Raw genomic sequence first — 27,817 nt, forward strand, 5'->3', positions numbered from 1 at the left:
CCTTTAGGGCTTAAGACCCCAAAGGGCTGCGTTGATATGGAAGGTTAAATTGGTTCTCCATGGACCATAGTCTAGCCTTGAGTCATGGAAGTTGCCCAGAAAAATCCCAACCCCTGAAATTAGATTGCTTGTGCCTTGGCAGGTAAGCAAGTAAAAATCCTTTATGGAAGGAAATAATGTAAGACTCAAATTATTTCTACAAATAATTTTTCAGATACAATGCCTAGTACACGTGGACAATTAGGCATATGGAAAAATAGGAATTCACATGGGAACCAAGAAATTTGGGTTCTAGTTTATTCATTCTCTTGATAGATAGCTGTGTTACTTTGCAAACAATCTCTCTAAGTACCAACTTCCTCATCTAAAAGTGGATGGGGTATTACTTCTAAAACATTTCGAAGCTCTACCCCGGTTTCCTCATCTGTGATGGGGTAAATAATATCCAAGTTACCATGAAAAACAAATAGAAGTGATCTATGGCTCTTTTAGTGATGTAAAAAAAGTTTATGGATGTCTACACGGGTGCAGTTGCATCACATAAAGACCTGTTACTGGCCCTGACACTGGATCAAACTTACATTGTCATCTCTCATGTCCTTAGAAGCATAATAAATCAACCTTTGGACAATTGCATCATCCAAGATGTCAGTATTCTGAATAATGGAAGTGAGATGACCATAAATGTCTTCCTGTGAACATATAAAGTTATACACAGAAATTTGAGTTGCAAAACTGAAAGAGTCAGATAATGTCCAGATAAATAATGCCATTAAACTAAGCAATGTATCCCTACGAGATTTTATATATCCTAATTGAGGCTTCCTTAACATAATACAGGCTTCCCAGATGGCACAGTGGTAAAGAATCTGCCTGACAATGCGGGAGACCCAAAAGACATGGGTTCGGTCGCTTAGGTCCAGAAAACTCCTTGGAGTAGGAAATGGCAACCCATTCCAGTATTCTTGCTTGGAAAATTCCAAGGACAGAGGAGCCTGGCAGGCTACAGTCCATGGTTTAGGAAAGAAGTGAACATGACTGAGCACACAGGCACTTAACATAATATGCATCTTTAGAAATCAAAGGCTTATAGGTAAAGCAAAGTTCATTCTAAAACCTGTTTTAATCTGACTATGTTTCTAAGACAATATCTGACTGAAGGCAGGGATGGGCTACTTGACATACTAAAAGGGAAAGTGAATTTGCTCAGTCGTGTCCGACTCTCTGCGACCCCATGGACTGTAGCCCACCAGGCTCCTCCATCCATGGGATTTTCCAGGGATTTTCCAGGCAAGAATATTGGAGTGGGTTGCCATTTCCTTTTCCAGGGGATCCTCCCAATCCAGGGATTGAACCTGGGTCTCCCGGATTGCAGGCAGACGCTTTACCGTCTAAGCCATCAGGGAAGTTCATACTAAAGTCTCTTGAAATTCTCTGTTGTAGGGCCCTCAGGGCAATGGAAATGCCCATCACCCTAATTGTTGCTTTTACAACCAAAGAGCACCTATAGCATTAAGGAATATGACATGATTCCCAAAGAGGCTGCAAAGTTATGCAACTTGTTCCTAAAGGGGATTTGAAAGCCCTTACTTCATCTATGCCTTTGTGGAAGAGAAGTTGTGAACTCCTTTCCACAGAGCTGCACCCTCTGGGAACTACATGGCTTGAGCAGATGTTGTGTGTAAGGGCTCTTCTCAATCTCTTAGATGGCCACAAGGCCTTTGGAAGATGAGAGACTGGTCTTCTGAAATCTCCAAGAGCCTCAGGCGTGTTACCTTGAGGTACTACGCCCGTGTTTAAGGTGTGAGATAACTCACTTTGCATATAGGATTCTAATATGAAGTCAGGGTTGAGAACCACTGGATTAAGAGATAAAGGTGTAGGCACTGCCCTTCACAGGGAGGTTACATTGAATAGTGATAAGGAGCATTATTTTGAAGTCAAATGGGCTTGTCTACTGTTCTCAAGCATGTTACTTCTCTGGGCCTTGCTTTTCTTAGCTGTCAAATGGAAATAACAATACCTATATCACAAAGTTGCGAGGAGTGAGCATAATACAATGCATTATTGTTTGGAAAGAATCAAGTGCTCTAGATAAGTGTTCTATGAAGGATAGCATTCTTATTTTACGAAAGGTTATTGAAGCCAGAAAAACCTTCAAATCTCAGAGAAATACATCTCTATTTGTGAAATAGCAATACAGATGAGTCGTTGCTGTTGTTCATTGTTCTGTCACTAAGTGGTGTCCTACTCTCTGTGACCCCATGGACTGTAGCACACCTGTCCTTCACTGTCTCCCGGAGTTTGCTCAAACTCATGTCCATTGAGTCCGTGATGGACATACCACATCATCCTCTGTCGCCCCCTTCTCCTGCCTTCAATCATTCCCAATATCAGGATCTTTTCCAGTGAGTCAGTTCTTCCCAGGTGGCCAAAGTGTTGGAGCCTCAGCTTCAGCCTCATTCCTTCCAGTGAATACTCAGGGTTGATTTCCTTTAGGATTGACTGGTTTGATCTTTGGGAATTTTCTCATAGGAGCCCTCAAATTCCTTGCAGGTCATTTGGTCCTGTCCAAAACATTCATAAAATATTTGGTCCACACCAAAAAATGTCTGCTAACCCTCAAAGTACACAGGAGTAGGCTCTAACCCACACGGTTGTGAGTCTGACATTCCCCTGTTTCCACATCCATCTGCATAAGGTTATGGAAGGGGGCATTCTTTTGCCAGGTTCTATAACTGGATACTCTGAATCCTCAAATGCCAAGTGTCATGGTGGAAACATTAAAATGACTTCCATGAAAAGTGCATTTTCTGAAAAACTGAATACCACTCAAGAAGCCAGAAAGAAAAGGGAAAGTTAAAGCAAAGAAGGATGCAGATGAAATGTTGCAATAACTGGACTAGAAAAAGTAAATGAGGAAGAGATTTTTCTCTGTTTTCCTTACCTTGCTAATATTATCTTCCTTGTTCAGCATGCCAAGAGTGAGGTTAATATCTCCCAAAATCTCTAAAATAGACAGGAAAAGAATTAAATATGGCAGAAACCGACACAACATTGTAAACATTAAAAAAAAAAAAAAGCACATGCTGAAGTGCCCTCCTGTTAATTACTTTGCAGTGTTCACGTCTCTCTCCTTTTCTTTCTCTCCTTCTCTGTCGCTCTCCTCTCTCTTCTTCTTTCCTTCTCTCTCCCCTTCTTTTCTCTCTCCCTCTCTCCCTTCCTCCTACTTTTCTCCTGTTCCCTCTCGACTGCCAACTCTTTGATGGCAGGAACAGTGTCATTTATGTTTTATAACTTGACACACTTTACAATAGAAGATTCTTAGTATTTTTTCTTCAAAACCTAAATCAAACATGGAGGGGAAGACACAAGATGCTATGTCCCAATTAATCCTTCCAGCCATGTAGGTATCACTCTATACCCTCTTCAGCAAGGCTCAGCTCTCAGATTCCCTGAACTGAGCCCCTTATGCCTGACCTGAGTAGGGGAAGGCAGGAGTGTAATAGAGCTGGTTATTTTCTACCTCCTTCCTCCATGATCCCCTCCATCTTATTTATTGACATCCTCTTTCTCTCTGAATTCCCTTCTGGGCCTGCCAGCTCTTCTGGTACCATGTTCATGCAACCTTGTTCTTTTCTGAAAATTATCCAAATATTTTTGACTTGCACTTTCCAGGAATTACTTGAATAAAGCGCATTGGAAAACTGAAAAGACATATTTGAGTCAAGGGAACTGAGAAATTTCACACCACACAGCAAGTTGGTAGGCGGGATATTTTTGGATGTAATGATTTTCCACAAGCCTCCAAATCAAACAACATAACCCTTTCATACAGTCATTTTTGGCAAAGCAGAATATTTCTGAATGCTGACTCTGCCAGCATTGAAGATTAAACAAGAAATTGCCTTTGTGTTGTAGCCGCTTTCTCTTCAAGTAGACTATACATTTTTAAAGAGGTAAGACACAATCATCTCTCAGGCTCCCAGTCCATCATTGGTCCTTTACAATTATAATTTATAATCTGGTGATTTTTATTATTTTGGAATAAAGGGAGAGTAGAGAGAAACAATCTTACTTTAATATAATTTTTCATAAAACCTTTCAGGTGTACAGATCTCCCTCAATCATGCTCACTATTCCCCACCTCGCATATGTATATGGTCACACAGACGCAAAATATCTACCTCCTCAGGGACCAGTGATGCTCACCTGCAGATTCCTCCATGTCCTCAGCCATGTCTTGGCTGTTTCAGGCTCTCTAAGAGACAGCACCTAAATATCAGAGACAGTAAGGCTAACAAATCCAAGAAACAGGTTTGCAATTTTCTCACATAAGGCTCACATGAGGGTCTCTAAAATGAAAGTCCCTCCACTGCTCGATTGGCACAATGCTCCGGAAACTTCCAGCGATGGGCTGCTGCTGAGGAAGATGATGCTGTATTCTACAACTGGGACATTTTCTTGCTTCTGAGCTCCTGCTGACCGACAAAATGGCTTCATCTCACCAAATAGTGTCCTTTTGGCGGAGACCAGAGTATCTGAGAAGGAAGAAATTAGAGACTGAAACTCAAACCATTCTGGTAGGCCAAAGGAGTTCTCCTTAAACGTGGGTCCATCGATCACAAATTTGGAAATTGTTTTCAGTGGTCACTTTACTGGCCTGGTGTTGGCTGAAATTTTATGGTGACCTTGTTGATTGTTCTACCTGGTGAAAGTCAGTCACACAAACTAGGCATCGTCAGTGGACTGGAATGCCCACCACGGGCAGTTGAATGGAATGTCCAACTGACAGCAGGAGAACCAGACCTTCTCAGCCTCCCTCCCCATTCCCTCTGTCACTGACTTGATCTGGATACTGCCCTCACTCCAGGCTCAGGCCTTTTTCTCTGACTTCATTCTCTCTTATTTTCAAGTCATTCTTTATCCAGACCTCTTGGCTATAATGCTTTCAATTTTACTAGTACTTCAGTCTGTTCTCCTCACACCGGCAAACTTAAATCTATTCACACTTTTCAGCATATGTCCAGATTGTATGTTAAGGTGGTAGATGTCAGAGGAAGTGGGAGTAGGGTACCAGCAGTCTGTAGGTCTGGGTGTGAAAGTGGCTGAGGAGAGGGGCCCAGGACAAGTCTCAGCTACTGCTGCTTCTCGAGCTATCTTCCCTTCATTAGGGATATTTCAGATTCCAAGACTAGATACTTTCACCTAAACCTTTGGATTCGTTGCCCTTCTTATAGGTATTTTCACCCTGGATCTATTACAGAGGTCTTAGATAGGCTGGTGATTAGAAGCATTTTCAGCTCCCATGTCAGCATCACTATTTCTCAAAGTGTGGTCCACAAGTGTGTTATATCAGGAATCACCTGTTGTCCTTATTTAAAAATGTCCATCCCCAGGGACCTCATACCTGGTAAATTACAAAGGGGCTTGGAATTTGTATTTTTAATAAGTACCCTGACTGATTCTTAGGTCCACTAAAGTCTGAGAAGCACTTGCCAAGGTCTTTGTGCAATCATCCATTAGTGGATAATTGAAAATTTAGCACTTACTTGGAAGGTTTTCATTGTGTTTTGGTGAGAATAACAGCTACTCATCTTCAGAACAATGACTCACTCACCCATTGGAGGATAGGCTTAGAATTAGTGGGTCGGAGAGGTGATGAGGTGATGAGAGGAAACCCAAATCTCTTAATGTCTCATAGCGAAACAAAAATGTTAGAAATTATGTGCTTTTAGAATCTTAAATAACACTGTGAAATAGAATCAATACTAAGGAAGACAGTGATTCAGGTGATGCTACAATCAATTTCTTATTCTTTTCATGAATGGTGGCAAATGATTTTTTTGAGTGTCCGTACATAAAGATTTTCTTGATTTCACAGAGATTAAGGAAGTTAGGAGATGATTGATTAATACTGACTTTGTAATTTATTCATCAGAGCAATCAAAACAACTTTTTGTTAAATGTTCTTTCAGATAAAGCAATTTACTCATCGATCTCTCTTTTCATAAAGTAGTATTGCAGATATATTTTTTAAAAAGTCATTTTCCTATTATTTCCTACTTTTTGTGCTAGGCTAGCACAGTATGCGTTTGATTTCTCTGAAGCCCTGGAAGCATGCTAAACCCTAATTCTCAAAGCTAATAGGATGGCATGTGCTAACTAACGATGTATTGTTTCTAGATGTTTGATTGCAGGAGAGTTGATGTTCAACTTGCTAAAGAACTGGGGTGTCTCTCTGGGTATGATGTAACCACCACCTTTCAGTGTGACTTGTCAAATGATACCACTCAACCCTACGAGTACTATGGGAGCACTATGTTCCCAAATGCAGTGTTATTGGACAAGGATATTAATAAGGCAGTAAAGGAAAAATATAAAGCTATGTGAGAATAGATATGTGAAAATAATATAAAAATATTATGGAAATGTAAACTTTGTGAAAATCAAATTTTAAATTTTTGTGGTTTTAATGGAATTATAGAGTACAATTCCTTAAACCTTAACACAAATCTTTTATTCTTTAAATGAAATATTGAATTTTATAAAAGATATCAAAAATGAAATTTAGGCTCTGAATTTTTGTTAGTTTCATGATATAAGCCTAATCCCTTGTACCTTAGTACCCAGAAGTGCAAGAAATATGAGATGGTAATTTCACAGACAGATTAAATATGCCTTTGTTGTAAGTAGTTTCCCATTTTCCTCTTTTTATTTTCCCTTCCTTCTTTCTCTCTCTCTCCCCTTCTTGTCCTCTTTCTGCTCCTTTCCCCCTCTTTAGTCTCTCTTCTGTCGCTTGTTTCTCTTCCTCTTTCTTTGCTTTTTCTTCTTGTAGTAAGCAATAACAATGAAAGAATGATGTCCAGTATAGTTCACTGTGGTTCAATTCAACACACATTTACTGTCTATTGTTGGGCAAGAAGCTCCATAATGGAGGTGCTTGAACGTATCATGATGAGAGGCTATGTTGTAACCTCAAGGAACTTGGCAATCAAAGGGGTGAAGCCACCCCATTGACACAACTGACTGACAAATGATCCAGGGTAGTGATAGTTACTCTAAAGACATAAACAAAGAGCCCAAATGATTGTGAACTCTGTCCACAGAGTACCGGGGTAGTACTTGAGATAGTCTATATGACAGTGGAGATGAGTCCTCTGAATAACATACAGAGAAACACAACTACCTCTTTTTTCTAAGTAGAAGCCTGCAGACCTTCTAATTAACCCATTTTGTCATCAACATGAATAATAAACATAAGTAATAGCATTTCTTGATTTTTATTTATTTAACAAGATTTAGCCTGCTTCTGTTTTCGATGCAAATGTAAAGTATTCAGCCATGATACTATGATAAAATATATATTCAAAATACTTTCTTTCTTCAGAGCAGAATTCATATAGGAAACAAAAGTGAAATGAAAAAATAGTATGAGACTTGGAATTTAGGAACTCGGAGTGCATCTAAATTCTGCTACAAATTAGTTGTTTTACTCAGGGAAAAATCAGTCTCTCTGGACTGAGTTTGAGTTTTTTAGTAGTAAAGATGAAAGGATCTGGTTAGTTAACATGAAAATCATTCCCTGCATGAAGCAACTTTGTTTTCACTTTCTCAGTGATACCAAAACCATGCACAGTGTTGTTTTGCATTTCCAAGCACTAAATGTATAAGGGGATGACAGAGGATAAGATGGTTGGATGGCATCACCGACTCAATGGACGTGAGTTTGAGCAAACTCCAGGAGATGATGAAGGACCGGGAAGCCTGGTGTGCTGCAGTCCTTGGGGTCACAAAGAGTGGGACATGACTCAGCAACTAAACAGCAACAACATTTGCTGAAGGACAACCATGGCAAGATACTTTGCTCAGCACAGAGGATACATATAGATCCCAAAGCACACGTGATCCTTGTCTTCGTGGAGATGAGACAGACATGAATCACATAATCACACAAAGAGTCAGACATGACAGAGAAAATGTCACTTTCTCATAGTACGTATTTCTGTTATAGGTTTGTTACTAATAGATGTCAGGAGAAGAATACAGTCTGTTTTTGTAATTTGGAGTAGTGAGAGACAGGACAGGAGCCCTTTGTACCTCTAAACACCCTGCCTCTTGTGGCCTGGCACCACAAGAGTTTGCTTTCTGCTTTCTGGAGCCCATTTGTCCTTAAGAGATTTTAGGAGGACTAAGTTTTAACTGTCAGTGCCTTCTTGGACCCTCTGGTTGCATTTTTTTTTTTTTTACTGTTTTGTTGTTTGTTTATTCTCTAAGTCATGTACAACTCTTTGCAACACAATGGACTGCAGCACACCAGGCTCCTCCATCCTCCATTGTCTCTCAAGAGTTTACTCAGATTCATGTCCATTGAGTCGGTGATGCTACCTAACCACCTCATCCTTGGCTGCCCCCTTCTCCTTTTGCCTTTAATCTTTCTCAGCATCAGGGTCTTTTCTAATGAGCTGGCTCTTTGCATCAGGTGGCCAAATTATTGGAGCTTCAGCCTCAGTATCAGACCTTCCAGTGAATATTCAGGGTTGATTTCCTTTAGGATTGACGGATTTGATCTCTTTGCAGTCCAAGGGACTCACAAGAGTCTTCGCAGGTTGCATTACTGAGAAATACAACGTTATCTTTCTGGCTGAGGAATTCACCTTTAACAGTTGCGAGATAATTCAAAGATTCTTGCATTACCTCAGTGTTTCAGAATGGATTACTGTAAAATTTCAAATAAGAAAATTTCTGATTACAGAATAGGGATTTTTGCCAGAAAGAAGGCAAATCACAAGACTCTATTTTAGACCCAGGATTTAGAAACTAAACATAACTTTAATGACTGGTGCTTGTGCTAATGTACGTCAGTCTTTTTCTGCTCCTATAGGGCACAGAGATGAACACTCACATTCAAGAAGAGGAACCTGGAGCCCATGACAGCATTTTGTGCTGGCTAAAGTAGAAGGCAATGGCACCCCACTCCAGGACTCTTGCCTGGAAAATCCCATGGATGGAGGAGCCTGGTAGGCTGCAGACCATGGGGTCGCTAAGAGTCGGACACGACTGAGCAAATTCACTTTCACTTTTCACTTTCATGCATTGGAGAAGGAAATGGCAACCCACTCCAGTGTTCTTGCCTGGAGAATCTCAGGGACAGGGGAGCCTGGTGGGCTGCCGTCTATGGGGTTGCACAGAATTGGACATGACTGAAGCGACTTAGCAGCAAAGTAGAAAATAGGCATATTCATTAATAAATAATAGAGATATTTAGCAATAAAGTTACTTGATCTACCCAAGGCTCACTTACATCTTCTGTAAAATGGTTAGGTGAGAAGAGTAAATTTTCTTTAACTTATTGTTTCCTATTATTTTGTGTTGTTCTGGTTCTTGTCCAATTTGTAATGTAACCAAAGAACAGACTAGTCAGACCACATCAATCCAGCAGCATTATGCTTATTGAGGTTTTAAGAGTATGGTTTCTGATTTCAAAAAAAAAAACGTGCTTTTCCAGGGTATTCTATGAAATAATCATACTCATGAATGTAATCCTTACCCAATTGTAGTTACTTCTTAAGCATTTCTCATTTATATTATATTTTGTTAAATAATATTCCTTAAATCCTCACTGCTTATGGATGGTATATTAATTCTACAAAAGCAAATATACAAATCACTTTCCTTGCTGTTTACATCCTAAAGAATGTGATTTCTAAGTCTGTTTCTCTTTATTGATTATGGTTATTTCTCTTATTGGTCATATTTTCCTGCTTATTTGAATGTTTTTTTCCCATTAGATGGCAGACATTATTTCCTCTTGTTGGGTACTGAATATTTTTGAGCTTTGTTCTGTGACACAGTCAAGTCACTTGGAAACAATTAGATCCTTTTCAAGCTTACTTTTAAGTTTTATAAGGCGTGGAGACCAGGCAACCTTAATAAAGATCTAATTTGGTCTCACTCCTGAAGTGATGCCTACTGAGTACTATCTGGGTCCCATGAGTTATGAAGTTTTCTACTTTGGCTGGATTCTTTTCAAGAGTTCAACCCATCTCTAACACTACCTATTCAAAGATAGTATCAGATTCCATAGGCAAAGGGCTCAGTCCCAAGACTTCCCTAACCCTGCTCCTCTCTACATGCCAATCACCAGCCCAGGTTACCACCCATGCTGACCCACGCCAGGTGGTGCTAGTGGTAAAGAATCTGCCTACCAATGCAGGAGGCACGAGTTTGACCCCTGGGTCAGGGAGATCCTTTGGAGGAGGAAATGGCAACCCACTCTAGCATTCTTGCCTGGAAAATTCCATGGACGGAGGAGCCTGGCAGGCTACAGTCCATGAGGTCACAAAGTGTTGAACACGACTGAGCACACACACTCTGACCCACCAGCTATAGATTGGAGGTTCCCATGAACCCTTCCTCGGGTTCCACTGATTTACTACAGTGGCTCACAGAACTCAGTGAAACGTTTTACTTACTGGATCACTAATTTATTAGAAAAAGGTACAACTCAGGAACAGCCAAATGGAAGAGATTCATTGGAAGAGGTACGGGGGAAGCACATGGAACTTCTGCGCTAATCTTCCAGTGTCCACCAAACCTGAAACTCTCCGAACCCTCTCTTGTTGGGTTTTTATGGAGGCTTCATTGCATGGGCTTAATTGAGTAAATTGTTGACCAATGGTGACTGAATTCCATCTCCAACTCCTCTGCCTTCTGCAGAAGTCATGGACTGAAAGTTTCAATCCTTATAAGTTGGCTTCATTGGCAACTTGCCCCATCCTTTGATGCTTTCCGAAAGCCACCTCACTGACATAACAAAAACTTCTTTATTACTCTCAGTACTTAGGAAATTCCAAAAGTTTTGGAAGCCATGAGACAGAAAAATGGCTAGAAACCAAATATATATGATAAATATGTTTTCTTCATCTGAATGATAAAAATATATATTTTTAATACATAAACAATATTGCTTATGGTTTCAAAGGCAACATGAAGCAAAATCTACCACTGCCCACTGTTACTTAACAACATTAGGCTATGAAAAAATAATTCTTTTTCCCAATTTACAAAACACTGGTGTAGCTGAAAAAAAAACCCACAATATTTAGGAAAAGAAGAGAAAATAATCTTAAAAACAGTAACACAGTACAGTTAAAGCTATAAGCATTTGTTTTATAATAATCAAGTATACAGCATAAGAAGGAATACTTTTAAAAGCATGTATGTGTGTGTCTATGTGTTTGTGTCTGTATATGTATGTATATACCTTATTTGCATTAAAAATTGGCAAAGTATCTCATTCATAAATTATAGTATTCAGACAGATTTGTAGTTCTGAAGTTGGCACTTAAATATTTCCCTTGCTTGTCAAGAAACATCACTTTAAAAATTTATTAAATAAATACCATATGCACATCTAAATTTAGTCAGTTTTTATTTAAGTGACTGAACTAGAAATCCTCACAAGGGCATTTCTGCCTCAATTTGTGCTGACTGCTCTGTTGTTAGATATAGCTTTCTCCATTGCAGGATGATCATCAGGTTTCTTTGAGTATTTTCTAGTGCCTGGGATTATCTCTCCTTCTTTCGGTATATGGTAGAGTAGCAAGTATTGATGAGAGGACTTTAAAATTGGAGAGGATGTTAGATGGTCATACAGGCTCACATATGTCTGACTGCAGAACTCCTTCCCTCCTTCTCAGTTCCTAGCAGGTGGCATCTTGACCTATGCAGGAAATCTTCCAGGGACAGACTTTACTGCTTCCACACAGCCAGACTACATCGCTTTGATGCAACTTAAAGTTATTAAGTTAATAACTCATCAGTTAATAGCTGATGAGTTTCTTTGGTTTTGAAAGCTTGTATGCTTCAGATCTGTCCTCTGCAGTAGGAAAATTCTGTTCTCACTTCCATATGATAGCACTTCAAATATTTGGAAAGGTTTCCAGAACCTTGCTATCCCTTGCAGATTTCCTGTTTTCCAGGAAAATGTCTCTAAATGATCATTTTAATAGTTCTCCCTACTCCCCAACCCTGATAACATGGTTTCCATGTCTCTTACCATCTTTCTCATTTCCTTCTGATTACTTTCAAGTGTTTAAAAGCCCCTCTTCATTGTTTACAGTGGATCACAATATTTCATTTAGATGTGGACATTGAACTTCTCTTACTTCAGTGTTTTTTTGCTTTGGTCTGTTGGTAGTTGTTGGGCTTCTATGCTGTAATTAACTCACAGAACTTTTTCACTTGAACTGCCAGCATACCAGATCTTCCCAACTTATATTTAAACAAAGGAGTTTTAAAAGCCTATCACCAAATGTATTACTTTTCTAAATATAGTTTTATTTTGATTTATCATAAAATTTACGTTGATCATTTTGTCTCCTAACTTACTGAATATACCTCCTAGTTTTTAGAAAATTTTTAAATTAAATATATCTACCTTAAGTGAGCACAGGGAAATTTACTTGCTTATTCATTTATCTGTTTCTAGTTCCTAGAATAGTGCTAGGCATGTAATAAGTGCTCAGAAAATATTTGTTGAATGAATACATTAAAAATAAACATTTCAAAAATATTTTAGAGCCTATAAATTGGATGATCTCACCCATAGGAATAGTTAGAAACTGATAACACTGGCCAGCCAGTAGGGAGAGAATATTAAGGCACCAGAGATATGTTTATTGAGATGAAGGATAAATATTCTTAGAGAAGTAAGAAAATATGCTTACACTTATTCGGGAAGATGAGCAGACTTCTGGATCCTGGGATTTCAGGTGGCAGACAAATAGAGAATAAATCGTAGCTACAGATGACATGAGGAGAGACAGCCTTGTTAGTAGGTAGGAGAAATGAGTTTGTGAGAGCCAAAGACTGTCCTAGGGAGGAGCACAGTAGGACCTAGAGGCCTTCACAACCACAACACGACAGGCTAAACACAACTACTAGAGGAACAAAGCAGAACAACAACTAATGGAAAATGCTTAGGATCATATAGGTTTGGCTTCATGGGGAAGAAAGTGGGGCTAGCACTGAAATTTGAGGACTGCTACCCAGGTGCCCAGGATTTACTCCTAGTTCTTGAGATTTGGGTGTAATTGGCTTTAAAGAAGACCTTGAGGGATAGGAGAGTCAGTGTTGTGGACTGATTATTTGTGGTCCCTCAAAATTCATATGTTGAAGATGGACCTAGAGATTATCATAGTAAGTGAAGTCAAAGAAAGACAAATACCATATGATATCACTTATATGTGGAATCTAAAACATGACACAAATGAACTAATTTATGAAACAGACTCACAGAGAACAGACTCGTGGTTGCCAAGGGGAAGGAGGATGGATTGGGAGTTTGGGATTAAGATGCAAACTATTAACTATTATAAATAAGATGGATAAACAACAGGATCTTACTATATAGCACAGGGAACTATATTCAATATCCTGTGATGAACCATAATGGAAAAGAATATGAAAAAGAATATATATATATATATATATATGAATCAATTTGCTGTATAGCAGAAATTAACACAACATTGTAAATCAACTATACTTTAATAAAATAAATTAAAAATTTTTCATGTTGAAATTCTAACCCTCAATGTGATAATATTACGTAGTGGAGCCTCTGGAAGGTAATTAGGTCATAAAGGTGGAGCCCTCGTGAATGGCATTAGTGCCCCTATAAAAGAGACCCCCAAGAGAGCTCCCTAGCCCTCTTTCTGCCATGTGAGATCATAACAAGAAGCTGGTGTATATTCTGCTCTCAAGATTGGCTTGGGAAAGGGGACGGGTTCTGGGCTGCCTAAAGGGAGAATTTGGAGAGTCGCTTGCTAGAAATGGGGCAGATGGAGCAAGGAAAATCAAGCAGGAATTAAAATTTGAGGCTGGAGATTATTCTGTGTATATTGACAATGATGAACCAGCTATTTGAGATTTGTGCTCAATAATTCTTCAAATTTTTCTTCCTGTATATCTCCATTATATAGTTCTCTCTCTTGACTATATGGTTGTGAGAGTTTTTGCTAATTGCCCAACTGAAATAAAACTATGCTCTTTTAGGCACTCATAATGTTTTTGCCACTGTTTTATAGAGATTGTACATTTATTTATGAAGTTACATATCTATCAAAGTGACTCTCTCTGAGCCTAGTTCTCATTTCACTTTTTCTTTTTCCCTTTATGCCCATTCTTCCTTCTGACCCTTAAACATCAAAACATCGTACAATAAAGTTATTGAGCACATGCTAGATTCAAATATGATGTCTTGGTGCATTTAATTCTTTTAATATCTAAACTTTCAACAAAAGTACAAGGTATTGCTATTCTTATTTCACAAATGAGGAAACCAAAGTTGACAGAGGTTACAATGAAAGGGACTTTGAAAGAAAAATAATTAATTTTCAAAGTCAAATCTTGTCCTTCTGATCTAGAATTGAGTCAAGTGGTTAAGTAGAGGAAGTTTCTCTACAGCACTTGCCTTCACATTTCCCTTTTGGGACCAATTCTAATGTCTATCCTCCTTGAGTCTTACCCAAGCATGTAAGTAGTTCAAACCTAAATTCAGCCCAAATTTACTCAGGTTGTATCCCATTCTCTAAGATATTTCATCCACATAGCAAGATCAGAATGAAATAATTTGATAAATCTCTCTCTGCATCTGTTCTCAACTTTCAACTGTTTTCAATACTGGGTACACCTGGGTATTTTTAGGAGATTTCTGGAGACCCCTGAAAATGGCAACTGTGTGAATTTCGGGTATCATTATAAATTGGATTATTCTGAGATTTGAAGGGGGAGTGAAGTCATGAACACGGCACAATTTTAATTGTCTTTAAAACATCCCACACCCAATGTGTTCAGGGAATACCTTGATTCTCATGCCTTTGGCTTATATAGTGTATGTTGTCATCTTTAAAATGCTTTCACTTACTTCATCTCATTGAAACTCCAAGGGTAAAGAAGGACAGCTATTTTAAACTACACTTTACTGCTGATAATACCAAGGCTTCCACTGACATGGCAACTTGTTCACATCTCCTGACTTCATGAATAATTCTCTTTCCTAATTTCTTTTTCTTTAATTGAAGTATAATTGCTTTACAATGTTGTGTTAGTTTCTACTGTACAATGAAGTGAATCAGCTATATGTGTACATATATCCCCTCCCTCTTGGACTTCCCTCCCATGTACCCCACCATCTCACCCATCTAGGTCATCACAGAGCACCCAGCTGAGTTCCCTGTGCGGTAGAGCAGCTTCACACTGGCTATCTATTTTGCACATGGTGGCGTATATATGTCAAGCCTAATCCCTCAATTCATTCCATCCTCCCCTTCCCCCACTGTGTCTACCCATCCACTCTCTGCATCTGCACTTCTATTCCTGCCCTGCAAATAGGTTCTGTACTGAAGCCAGCAGGTGCTCAGTGTGAGCTGGAAAATCAACTTTCTAGGTGTTCAAAAATTTTGTTATTTTGCTGAACACTGAGGAGTAGAACAGGATCAAGGCACTTCTAGGGGCTTACAAGCAGAGCTGAGAGTAAAGTGAATGTCCTCTTGGGAGCATCTGGGTGTCGTGGAGTAGGCAGCAGTGTAGAAAAAAGAGCAACTAGCCAAGGAGGCAGGGGACTGAGTGGGATTTTGTAGGAACAATAGTCATTAGATATAAATAATAAAATAGGACACAAATGTGTGCAGAATGGAAACCCTAAAAGTAGAAACCACAGTTCTGTAAAAAATCTTGGATAACGTGTAATCCAGAAATGCTACTTTATTTTGGACCTGATGCTCCTGACAGGAAAAACCTATTCCTTTTAATTTACACCCAGTATCTTGGCACGGCAATGGTAATTTCCCAGCAACCTCCTCCTCAATTTCTGCTCAGTGCTGACTGGTGGGATGCTCTTAATGAGGTCTATTATCATTTTGGCAGCTCAACAAGATTTTCAAGAGAGAAGCAGAGAATACGGCTTGGGACAAACATATCTCAAAGCTGTTTCATACCGACTACTCAGTTTTCTTCGTAGAAAACTAGACTGGAGTAAAAATTAATTACTCTATCAATAGAGCATGCATAAAAGGCATAACTGTGGTGCCAAGAAGCTAATATACTACATTTCTGGGTGGCGTATTCTTCACAAATCCCTTAGATTTTCCCTCAAAGCAAAGGAAAAACAAGGAGAGCTAGCGTTGGTGTTTGAGTGTTAAGAAGAAGCTTTTTATGTTCTCTTAGGACTTATCTTCCAGACAATGTCACAAACCTCTGTCCATAGCTTTTCAGGCACTCTGTCTATCAGATCTAATCACTTGAATCTATTTGTCACTTCCACTGTATAATCGTAAGGGATTTGATTTAGGTTGTACCTGAATGGTGTAATGGTTTTCCATATTTTCTTCAATTTAAATCATAATTTTGCAATAAGGAATTCATGATCTGAGCCACAGTCAGCTCCCGGTCTTGTTTTTGCTGACTGTATAGAGCTTCTCCATCTTTGGTTGCAAAGAATATAAGCAATCTGATTTCGGTATTGACCATCTGGTGATGTCCTTGTGTAGAGTCTTCTCTTGTGCTGTTGGAAGAGGGTGTTTGCTATGACCAGTGCATTCTCTTGGCAAAACTCTGTTACCCTTTGCCCTGCTTCATTCTGTACTCCAAGGTCAAATTTACCTGTTACTCCAGGTATCTCTTGACTTCCTACTTTTGCATTCCAGTCCCCTATAATGAAAAAGACATCTTTTTTGGGTGTTAGTTCTAGAAGGTCTTGTAGGTCTTCATAGAACCGTTCAACTTCAGCTTCTTCAGCATTACTGGTCGGAGCATAGACTTGGATTACTATGATATTCAATGGTTTGCCTTGGAAACAAACAGAGATCATTCTGTCATTTTTGAGATTGCATCCAAGTACTGCATTTCAGACTCTTTTGTTGACTATGATGGTTACTTCACTTCTCCTAAGGAAATCTTGCCCACAGTAGTAGATACAATAGCCATCTGAGTTAAATTCACCCATTCCAGTCCATTTTAATTCACCAATTTCTAAAATGTCAATGTTTACTGTTGCCATCTCCTGTTTGACCACTTCCAACTTGACTTGATTCATGGACCTAACATTCCAGGTTCCTATGCAATATTGTTCTTTACAGCATTGGACTCTACCTCCATCACCAGTCACATCCACAACTGGATGTTGTTTTTCCTTTGTTCCATCTCTTCATTCTTTCTGGAGTTTATTTCTCCACTCTTCTCCAGTAGCATATTTGGCACCTACTGGGAGTTCATCTTTAAGTGTCCTATCTTTTTGCCTTTTCATACTGTTCATGGGGTTCTCAAGGCAAGAATACTGAAGTGGCATGCCATTCCCTTCTCCAATGGACCACATTTTATCAGAACTCTCCACCATGACCCGTCTGTCTTGGGTGACCCTACACAGCATGGCTCGTTGAGTTAGACAAGGCTGTGGTCCATGTGATCAGTTTGATTAGTTTTTTGTGATTGTGGTTTTCATTCTGTTTGTCCTCTGATGGATAAGGATAAGAGGTTTATGCAAGCTTCCCGAAGGGAGAAACTGACTGAAGGAGAAACTGGGTCTTTTTCTGATGGGCAGGGCCATGCTCAGTAAATCTTTAATCCAATTTTCTGTTGATGGGAGGGGCTGTGTTCCCTCCCTGTTGCTTGACCTAAGGCCAAACTATGGTGGAGGTAATGAAGATAATGGTGACCTCCTTCAAAAGATCCCATGCACACAGTGCTGCACTCAGTACCCCCGACCCTGCAGCAGCCACTGCCGACCCATGCTTCTGCCAGAGACTCCTGAACACTCACAAGCAAGTCTGGGTCAGTCTCTTGTGGGAACACTGCTCCTTTCTCCTGGGTCCTGGTGCACACAAGATTTTGTTTGTGCCCTCCAACATCACTGCCTCCTGTACAATGCCCTTCTAGTCAAAGCTATGGTTTTTCCAGGAGTCATGTATGGATGTGAGAGTTGGACTATGAGGAAAACTGAGCGCCGAAGAATTAATGCTTTTGAACTGTGGTGTTGGAAAAGACTCTTGAGAGTCCCGTGGACTGAAAGGAAATCCAACCAGTCAATCCTAAAGGAAATCAGTCCCAAATGTTCTTTGGAAGAACCGCTGTTGAAGTTGAAACTCCAATACTTTGGCCACCTGATGCGAAGAACTGACTCTTTGGAAAAGACCCTGATGCTTGGAAAGATTGAAGGTGGGAGGAGAAGGGGACGACAGAGGATGAGATGGTTGGATGGCATCATTGACTCGATGGACATGAGTTTGAGTAAGCTCCGGGAGTTGGTGATGGACAGGGAAGCCTGGCGTGCTGCAGTCCATTGGGTCACAAAGAGTGAGTGACTGAACTGAACTGAAGCCTTATCTTCATATTCCCTTTACCTACACACTGCCCTGAGCTCTGTATCAACTTTAGTTGCACTTACATCCATTTGTCGTCATATTTCTTTTCTTTTTTAGAATTGTTTAATTTTAAAATTAATTTTATTGGGTGCAGTTGCTTTACAGTACTTTTTAGCTTCTATTATTACTATACAGCAAAATGAATCCTCCATACATATACATATATCCCCTCCCTTTTGGACTTCCTTCCCATTCAGGTCACTGCAGTGCATTAAGTTGGGTTCCCTGTGCTATGCAGTATGTTCATTAGTTAATTTATACATGGCATCAATAGTGTATATGCGTCAATCCCAATCTCCCAATGTCATCATGCTTGTGTGATTATGTGATTCATGTCTGTCTCATCTCCATGAAGACAAGGATCATGTGTGCTTTGGGATCTATATGTATCCTCTGTGCTGAGCAAAGTATCTTGCCATGGTTGTCCTTCAGCAAATGTTGTTTCTGTTTAGTTGCTGAGTCATGTCCCACTCTTTGTGACCCCATGGACTGCAGCACACCAGGCTCTCTGTCCTCCACTATCTCCTGGAGTTTGCTCAAATTCATGTCCATTGAGTCAGTGATGCTATCTAACCATGTCATCCTCTACCTCCCCCTTTTCCTTTTATCTTCAGTCTTTCCCAGCATCAGGGTCTTTTCCAGTGAGTCAGCTCTTCATATCAGGTGGCTAAATTATTTGAGCTTCAGCTTCAGCATCAGTCCTTCCAATGAATATTCAGGGTTGATTTCATTTAGGATTGACTGATTTGATCTCCTTGCTGTCTAAAGGACTCTGAAGAGTCTTTTCCAGCACGACATTTCAAAAGCATCAGTTCTTCAGAACTCAGCCTTCTTTATGGTCCAACTCACATCTATACATGATGACTGGAAAACCATAGCTTCGATTATATGGACCTTTGTCAGCAAAATGATTATCTCTGCTTTTTAGTATACTGTCTAGATTTGTCATAGCTTTCCTTCTGAGGAGCAAGCCTCTTTTAATTTCATGGCTGCAGTAACCTTTCGCAGTGATTTTGGAGCCCAAGAAGGGAAAAATTTCTACTTTTTCCCCTTCTGTTTGGGAGTGATGGGATCAGATGCCATGATTTGTTTTTTCAATGCTGAGTTTCAAGCCAGCTTTTTCATTCTCCTCTTTCACCCTCATCAAGAGCCTCTTTAGTTTAGTTTCTGCTACTCTAATGGCAGAAAGTGAAGAGGAACCCTTCAATAAATAGCCACTTAATGAATAAATACAGCTCATCTGCCTGCATATAATTAATGAAACTCACCCACTCTCATTTAAAAATGAAGTTTACAAATATCAGTCCTGTGGTAAACAAGCAAAAGACTAGATTAAATCCTCTGGCCATTTCAGGCAGCCTAAAATTATGGTCTTGCTTTAAATTTATTTCTTTAAATATCTGTCTTCAATGTTTACTCATGGCAGTAAGAGGAAAAAGCAGTCTTTGTTAAAGAAGTTAGATTGCTTGTTGTTAAAGAGACAGATTTACTTATAAATTCACATACACTGACCAGAGCAGAATCAATGTTTAAAAACTTGTCAAACTCAGCCTGGTGCTCTGAGATGACCTAGAGGGGTGGGGTGGGGGTGGGGTGTAGAAGGGAAGCTCAAGAGGGAGGGAATATATGTATACTTATGGCTGATTCATTTTGTTGTAGGGAAAAAACCAACACAATGTTGTAAGGCAATTGTCTTCTAATTAAAAAAAAAAAACAAACATCGAAATGTGGGCGGGGTTGGTCTAGACAGAATCTGGCCTATGGTGGGTGGGCTGGGTACACAGGCAGCAGGACTATGGTTTTCTTGCAGCTGGTATCTGCTCCCTCATGAGTAAGGCTGGTCTAGAGGTTAGTGCAGGCTTCCTGGAGGGAGGGGCTGGTGCTTGCCCACTGGCAGATGGAATTGAGTGGTGAGCCTCTGGTGGGCAGGGCCATGGGGAGAGGTGTGTCTAGAAGCAGCCGTGGGCTCAGGAAGTCTGCGAGCAGTTTCTCTGCTGTTGGGTAGGGACACAGCCAACACAACCAATAAGTTGCTTGGCCTGAGATGTCCCAGCACTGGCCCTACTGGCTGTTAGGTGGGGCCAGGTCTTGTCACTAATGACCTGGACAGAGGTTCGCATGATGGCTCCCTGGCACACTAGTGTCTCCCAGATACGTCTGCCACCAGTGTCTGTGTCCCCAGGGAGAGCTGCAGCTGCTTCCCCCCCACCCCCCCATCTCTCCAGGGACTCTCCAGACTAGCAAGAAGGCCTGCCCATGTTCCTATCAAGTTGCTGCTTTCACCCTGGGACCCAGAGCCTGTGAGATTTTGTGTGCGCCCTTTAAGAGTGAAGCCTTTATTTCCCTCAGCCCTCTGAGACCCCTGAAATTAAGCCCCACTGGCCTTCAAAGCCAAATGCTCTGAGGGCGCCTCCTCCTGATACCAGACCCCCAGGCTGGGGATCCGGATGTGGGGCATAGACCTCTCCCTCTTGTGGGAGATTCTTTGCAATATCATTATTCTCCAGTTTGTGGGTCTCTCACCTCGGGGTGCAGGGACTTAATTATATTGTGAGTCCACTCCTCCAACCTGTCTTGCTGTGGTTTCTTCTTTATGTCTTTAGTTGTAGAGCTTTTCTGGCAGGTCCTGGTCTTTTATTTTAATAGATGGTTGTTATCCAGATCGCTGTGATTTTGGTGTGCTCCTTAGAGGAGGTGAGCTTAGGGTTCTTTCTACTCCCCATCTGGGCCATTCTTCTCAAAAGAGGTAAATCAGTGCTGGGAGGGGTGTTTTCACATTTCCCTCCACAGGTGCTATTTTAGTAGGGTTTTTGTGTGGAACGGTGCATGGAAATGTGTTTGTTTATTCTGGTGACGACTCAGTATCCTTTACAGATTGACCTCTCCATAATCTGACTTGATAAGAAGTTTCTATTTTTAAAAAGTAGAGAGTTAACTTAAAGTGGGAGATTACTATTAAATAAAAAACTTTTTTTTAAACTCTATATGAACAATATTAGATTTTCTGTGATGGAGAAGGAGTTAAAATGTAAATACACTCATTATAAATGCCCTTCAAAAAACCTCCAGTAATGAAGGTTGAAACCTGTGGACCTGTGAACCAAACTTAGCTACCAGATTGTTTTGTGCTTAAATTTTTGTTTAAAAAAATTTATGGCCAAATGTTTTAGTCCTATTTCAGGTACAATAATGTTGGGTGAAATAATAACCCAGAAATGTCAGGGCATACAACAACAAACATCCATATCCATCACTCCTGAGTCCATAGGTCGGCTGGGGTGGTTCTGCCTTAGATTGCAGATGAGGGATCTCTTCCATTTTAGGATCAGCGGCTACAGTGGCACTGAATTTACAGCTCTGGTTAGACGTGGAGTACGAGGATCACTCATTGGAGCAAGTCACACAGCCAAGCCCTTCCTCAGGAGGGCAGGAATTTCACTCAAGTCAAGGCAGTGGGTGTGTAACTTAGAACAACAAGGAAATCTCTGTCACAGCAACACTTAAAATCAGGCACTTGCACACAAAGTTGGACAATCTTACATGAAAATCTGTATTCTCAAATCTTAAAGATTAGTGGATTTGTCACATCTGAGCCTATATTCTTTTATTGGCAAAAACCTGGTGGACCTGAGTAGAGCTTTTTCCCTTCAGAAAGGATGTGCTCTTTCAGTTAGCCAGGAACTCCACCACCCACGATTGACATTCCTCAGTCCTTGTAACTCATCACTATCCTTCTGGTGTTTGGAGGCAATTCAAATTATGGCCCATCGTATTACAGATGGGGCAATAAGCACCAACAAATGCCTCAAAATCCAACTGGAAAATATCATAAAACTACTTTAAAATAAATCACCAGGGGAGAACTCTGGGACAGAGGTTATTTTTGGCTGCAAGTCATTAGGCTAGAAAGAGAGAACAGTCTATGGAACTCTTTATTAAAGAGTAAAAATCGGATCAGAGTCCCAAAGCATAGGTAAATTTCACTATACAACAAAAAAGTCTTGTTCTAATAAGTGGTCTGCAGACACTATAGAATGTGTAAAATAGAAGCATGCCCGGGTGTTAGTAGAAGGGCAATGCTAAGCAAAAAGCAGAGATATAACTGATCTGTTTATCTCCACATAGTTATTTTTCTCTAACATAAAGGAGAATTCAGTAAGTTCTTTGAGGGCAAGACAGACCCCATGAAACTGTGGGAAAAAACAATAAAAACTAATTAACTTTCCCTATCAGTTATTTTAGTGTGCATTTTACAGGTTGCAATTTTTACATATTTCCTGCTTTCAGAGTCATGGCTGGCTAGTTTCTCTTAGAAACATGCTCTTTTCCCCTGGAATGTTGATTACATTCTGAGAAGTCAAAAGCTGCTGATCTTGAGCCTTATTGTTTCATAGTTGCTTAACTGTGTAGTGTGCCTACACAGTTTAAAGAACTCTTAGGGAACATTTCTAGGATTAATTGTTTGACTGAAAGGTTTTCCTTCACTGTGCATACAAGCAATATTCAATCTTTTGTAAGTTTTGCAACCTGCAGGATTAAAAAGAAAAATACAGTCCAATTTGTGTGTCATGTGGGGACAGGGTTTGGGGGGTAGATTATTCAGCTATTGCCACAAAACTGCTGTGTAACAAATCACTGCAATATTCAATGCATTAAAGCAATAGAATTCATTTTCACAGGTCTATAGGCTGGCTGTGAGTGGTTGAGTTAGGCAGGGGTGTGACTGGATGGTTCTGCTGATATTGGCTACATTCACTCATGTGTCTGCAGTTTGCTGGGTTCAGCTGGTTCAGGCTGGGTATATTTGGTTCCTGTTTCTCTCATCCTCCCTCTGAACCAGTCTTTCTCATGGTGTTGGCAGAGGTAAAAGAGGGCAAACCCAACCATGCAAATGCTTTAAAGTGCCTGCTTGCATTATGTCTATTAATATCCCATGGAACAAAGCAAGTCACATGGCTGAGACCTGACTTGAGATATGAGGTTTACTCTCCACCTGTGGTTCAGTAAGTAAAGAATCTGCCTGCAATGCATGAGACACAGAAGACTCAGATTTGATCCCTGGGTTCAGGTAGATCCCCTGGAGGAGGAAATGACAACCCACTCCACTATTCTTGCCTGGAGAATCCCCATAGACAGAGGAGCCTGGCAGGCTATAGTCCAAAGGGTAGCAAAGAGTCCGACATGACTGAGCAACTAAGCATGAACTCCACCTATAGTGAGTCTGTTAGTTACTCTGTCATGTCCGACTCTTTGAGATCCCATGGACTATAGCCCGCCAGATTCCTCTGTCTGTGGGATTTCTCAGGCAAGAATACTGGAGTGGGTTTCCATACCCTTCTCCAGGGGATCTTCCTGGCCCAGGGATCGAACCCAGGTTTTCTACACTGCAGGCAGATTTTTTACCGTTTGAGCTACCAGGCCCTATAAAGTTACCTGGCAGGGACCTCCCCGGTGGTTCAGTGGTAAAAAAGAAAAAAAAAAAAATCTGCCTGCCAATTCAGGGGATGAGAGTTAGATCCCTGGTCCGGGGATATCCCATGTGCAATGGAACAACTAAGCCCATGCACTGTCACTTCTGAAGCTCGTGCGCCTAGAGTCTGTGCTCCACAACAAGAGAAGCCACTGCAGTGAGAAGCCCATGCACCTCAACTAGAGAGTAGCCCCTGCTTGCCACAACTAGAGAAAGCACAGGCAAAGCAATGAAGACCCAGAGCAGACAAAAATTAAATAAATACTATATGCAGGAAGTAGTAAAAAACTGAGAGCCACATGGCAAAGGGTGGTTGTACAGGAAGTGGTGAAAATTTGGGAGCATTAAGGCAGACTGCCACTATGAGCAAGATCACATTCTCATTCAACATGTGCACTATAGTACAACAAGCTGGAGAAAGCAATGCTTTTGGAATTTAAACAGATTTGGATTCACATCTTGGCTCTGCTCTTTATTTGCTCAGTTTTGTTAACTCTAAAATGGAGCTTCTAGCAATACTTACTTGTTATGGTGCAGAATGTGCTTGGGACCTGGTAACCACTTACAAGTGCTAGTTCCTCCCTCTTCAAACATGCCTTCTTTCAAATATCTCTTCATCTTGCTTTATGGAGACTTTTTTTTTTAAAGATTCATAATCTCTATCTTTAATGAAACCCTCACCTGATATTCTTTGGTAGTATGAATCAGTTCCTAGAAGGATGCTCTTAATCCTATAAGAAGGATACCGAGGAACATATTCCACCATCATCATATCTCCCCAGGAATAATTCCTTCGATTATTTTTTCAAAGCATGCTCATTGAAACTCTCCTGGCAAGGACATTCTTTTGTCAGAACGTAAGTCTAAACTGGGTTTAAGACAGATTTGTGATTTCTAATGAAAGCCATATAACTCTAAAAATAAACATGAATTATAGACACACCACAGCATTCTCTGAGTCTGCAGCAGATTGGAGTTTAAAATAACAGAGAAATTTTGCTTGCTGGGAATACACGAGGTAGTATGTTTGAAACCAAGTTGACCTTACAGAACTGGATGGAAACAAATTTGTTGTCATGGCAGAATTTTCATGAGCTGTATCAAATTCCCTTCAAAGAAACAAACAAACAAAAAATATATATGGAAAGAAGGTTTTCAGGGCTAAGAATATAGGCTTTGGCTGTGAAAGGATGCCAGTCTGCATAGTTGAGGCAGAAAGGAAGGATGAGCCCTTGTAAAAGTTCTGCTCGAAGTAAAAAAAAAAAAAAAAAAAAACCTCTGGGGACATATATCCTCTCCACCAGAATCATTAGATATGTTATCATATTTTCCTTTCCTGGAGCACTGCAATTTTTATTCCATTGCTGAGTAGGAGTAATACAATCACTTTTATTATATTAGAGATGAAATTACCCATGACATTTTGTCTAAACTCATCAGCACTTGGAAAGTATTTATGCATATTGAAGAGAAACCATCTGACTTTAAGGATAGTATGGCCATTACCTGGTTAAAACCAGAACTGGTTCTTGTTGGGTTTTTTTTTGTAATATAAAACTTAAGCACAAGGATGAGAGTAAAACAGCAACATTCATTTAAAAAGGGTTAGTATTGATCCATATACATATATATATATATATATATATATATATATATATATATATATATATACACACAGTATTATATCAAGTTGAATGCTGTGGAATAAGGAGAGTGCATATGCATTTACAAGACCTGTTTTGGTCTCAATTATATAGATTATTATACTTCCCTGGCAGCTCAGCTGGTGTAGAATCCACCTGCAATGCAGGAGACCCTGGTTTGATTCCTGGATCAGGAAGATCCGCTGGAGAAGGGATAGGCTACCCACTCCAGTATTCTTGGATGTCCCTGGTGGCTCAGTTGGTAAAGAGTCTGCCTGCAATATGGGAGACCTGAGTTTAATCCCTGGGTTGGGAAGATCCCCTAGAGAAGGGAATGGCTACCCACTCCAGTATTCTGGCCTGGAGAATTCCATGGACTGTACAGTCCATGGGGTCGCAAAGCATCGGACATGACTGAGTGACTTTCACTTTCATATAGATTATTAACTGATGGGTTTGGGACACATTACCAATGGCAATATCTGTCATAGCACTTCTACAGAATTGTTTTCAGTATTAAATAAAATAATATATAATAAGAAAGTTTTTTTTAAATGTTAAAGTGCTGTATTTGTGCTGTACCTATGTCATGAAAACCTTCATTAAGGAGTCTTGCATTTTCAAGATTTTTTGTTTTTCAGATTCTTTTGTTTTACAGGTTTCTTTTCAAGTCAATCTCTTATTGTATTTAAATAGCATCACCAAGGTTATGCAGCTTATACCAAGGGCTTCAACAGTGTTCATTCTTGTGTGACCTAGTCATAATCTCCTAAGATGCTCATCACAGTAATATTTACAAAATAAAATTTTATTTTGCTCCTTTTTACTTCTTTCAAGTTATATTTTAAATCATAACATTTTATTTAATCATATTATACTTATATAATCATAATTACACTTTTAATCATCGCTTATTATCTTGTTAGTTATATGTTTTTACTATTATTTAGTCATTATGTGTTTAGAGATTACAATCTGCATCCTTAAGTTATTAAAGTATAATATAAATTAATACATTTACCACTTTCTAGACAATGCAAGGACCTCAGAACATTTCAACCGTATTTATCCTTTCTCCATTACTTGGGCTTCCCTGTAGTTCAGCTGGTCAAGACTCTATCTGCAATGCAGGAGACCCTGGTTCGACTCCTGGCTCGGGAAGATCCCCTGGAGAAGGAATATGCTACCCACTCCAGTATTCTTGGGCTTCCCTGGTGGCTCAGCTGGTAAAGAATCCTCCTGCAATGTGGGAGACCTGGGTTCAATCCCTGGGTTGGGAAGGTCCCCTGGAGGAGGGCATGGAAATTTACTCCATGCTCTTGCCTGAAGAATTCACATGGACAGAGAAGCCTGGTAGACTACAGCCCTTGGGGTCCCAAAAAGTTGGACACAACTGAGTGACTAAGCATGCACACACCACTTTCTAGACAGATCTTAGAACATTTAAATCTTATTTATTCTTTTCTCCAGTTATGTAATGTTGTTTTCAATTATTTTTCTCTTAATTTTTGTTCAATCCTCACAAATCCTGATCATGTACAGTCTCTATTCACTTACGCACATATTATCCTTTTCCCCTCAATCATTTTCCTTTTATCTAAAGAACAGCTTTTGTCATTTCTTTGGGTATACGTCTGCCAATGATAAATTCTCTGTGTTTCTTAGAAAATATATTTACTTCATTTTCATTTTCAAAAGGTATTTTTATTGTATATTAATAGATGTTTCTTTCCATCCCTTTACAATTCTATTATCTTTGGCTTCCATTATTTCTGTTTAGAAGTAAGCTTTCAGCTTACTTTCAGGTTAATTTCTATCCTTTTGAAGTTTTTTTTTTTCATTTTATAATGACATTAAAGATTTTTTTCTGTCTTTAGTTTTCAGCAGTTTAACCATGATGAACCTTCATGTGGTCTCAGCTCAGTTCAATTCAGTCACTCAGTCGTGTCTTTGCAACCCCATGAACCGCAGCACTCCAGGCCTCCCTGTCCATCACCAGCTCCTGGAGTTTACTCAAACTCATGTCCATTGAGTCGGTGATGCCATCCAGCCATCTCATCCTCTGTTGTCCCCTTCTCCTCCTGCCCAAAATCCTTCCTAGCATCAGGGTCTTTTCCAACGAGTCAGCTCTTTGCATCAGGTGGCCAAAGTGTTGGAGTTTCAGCTTCAACATCAGTCCTTCCAATGAACACCCAGGACTGATCTCCTTTAGGATGGACTGGTTGGATCTCCTTGCAGTCCAAGAGACTCTCAAGAGTCTTCTCCAATACCACAGTTCA

At 40.0% G+C, this 27,817-nt stretch overlaps 1 protein-coding gene across 9 annotated transcripts in view; it reads right to left on the bottom strand.

Moving 5' to 3' along the window:
- Positions 1 to 5,751, bottom strand: part of MROH2B (maestro heat like repeat family member 2B) — a 74,053-nt gene extending 68,302 nt beyond the window's left edge. For 4 of the 9 annotated variants that reach the window (XM_081517545.1, XM_081517546.1, XM_081517542.1 and 1 more), the window contains exons 1-4: positions 4,709 to 4,751; positions 4,213 to 4,541; positions 2,948 to 3,009; positions 582 to 692 (exon numbers count right to left, since the gene is read on the bottom strand). In XM_081517545.1, coding sequence (XP_081373671.1) covers positions 582 to 692; positions 2,948 to 3,009; positions 4,213 to 4,240 — 201 coding nt within the window. In that variant the 5' untranslated portion in view covers positions 4,241 to 4,541; positions 4,709 to 4,751. Of the gene's footprint in view, positions 1 to 581; positions 693 to 2,947; positions 3,010 to 4,212; positions 4,752 to 5,552 lie in introns of those variants that run through there. The other 5 variants (XR_014061352.1, XR_014061351.1, XM_081517547.1 and 2 more) reach the window with 2 other exon arrangements.
- Positions 5,752 to 27,817: the final 22,066 nt, after the last annotated feature.

This window comes from Giraffa tippelskirchi, chromosome 8 (assembly GCF_054371585.1).
Source record: "Giraffa tippelskirchi isolate mGirTip1 chromosome 8, T2T-mGirTip1v1.2.pri, whole genome shotgun sequence".
NCBI classification, from domain to species: domain Eukaryota; kingdom Metazoa; phylum Chordata; class Mammalia; order Artiodactyla; family Giraffidae; genus Giraffa; species Giraffa tippelskirchi.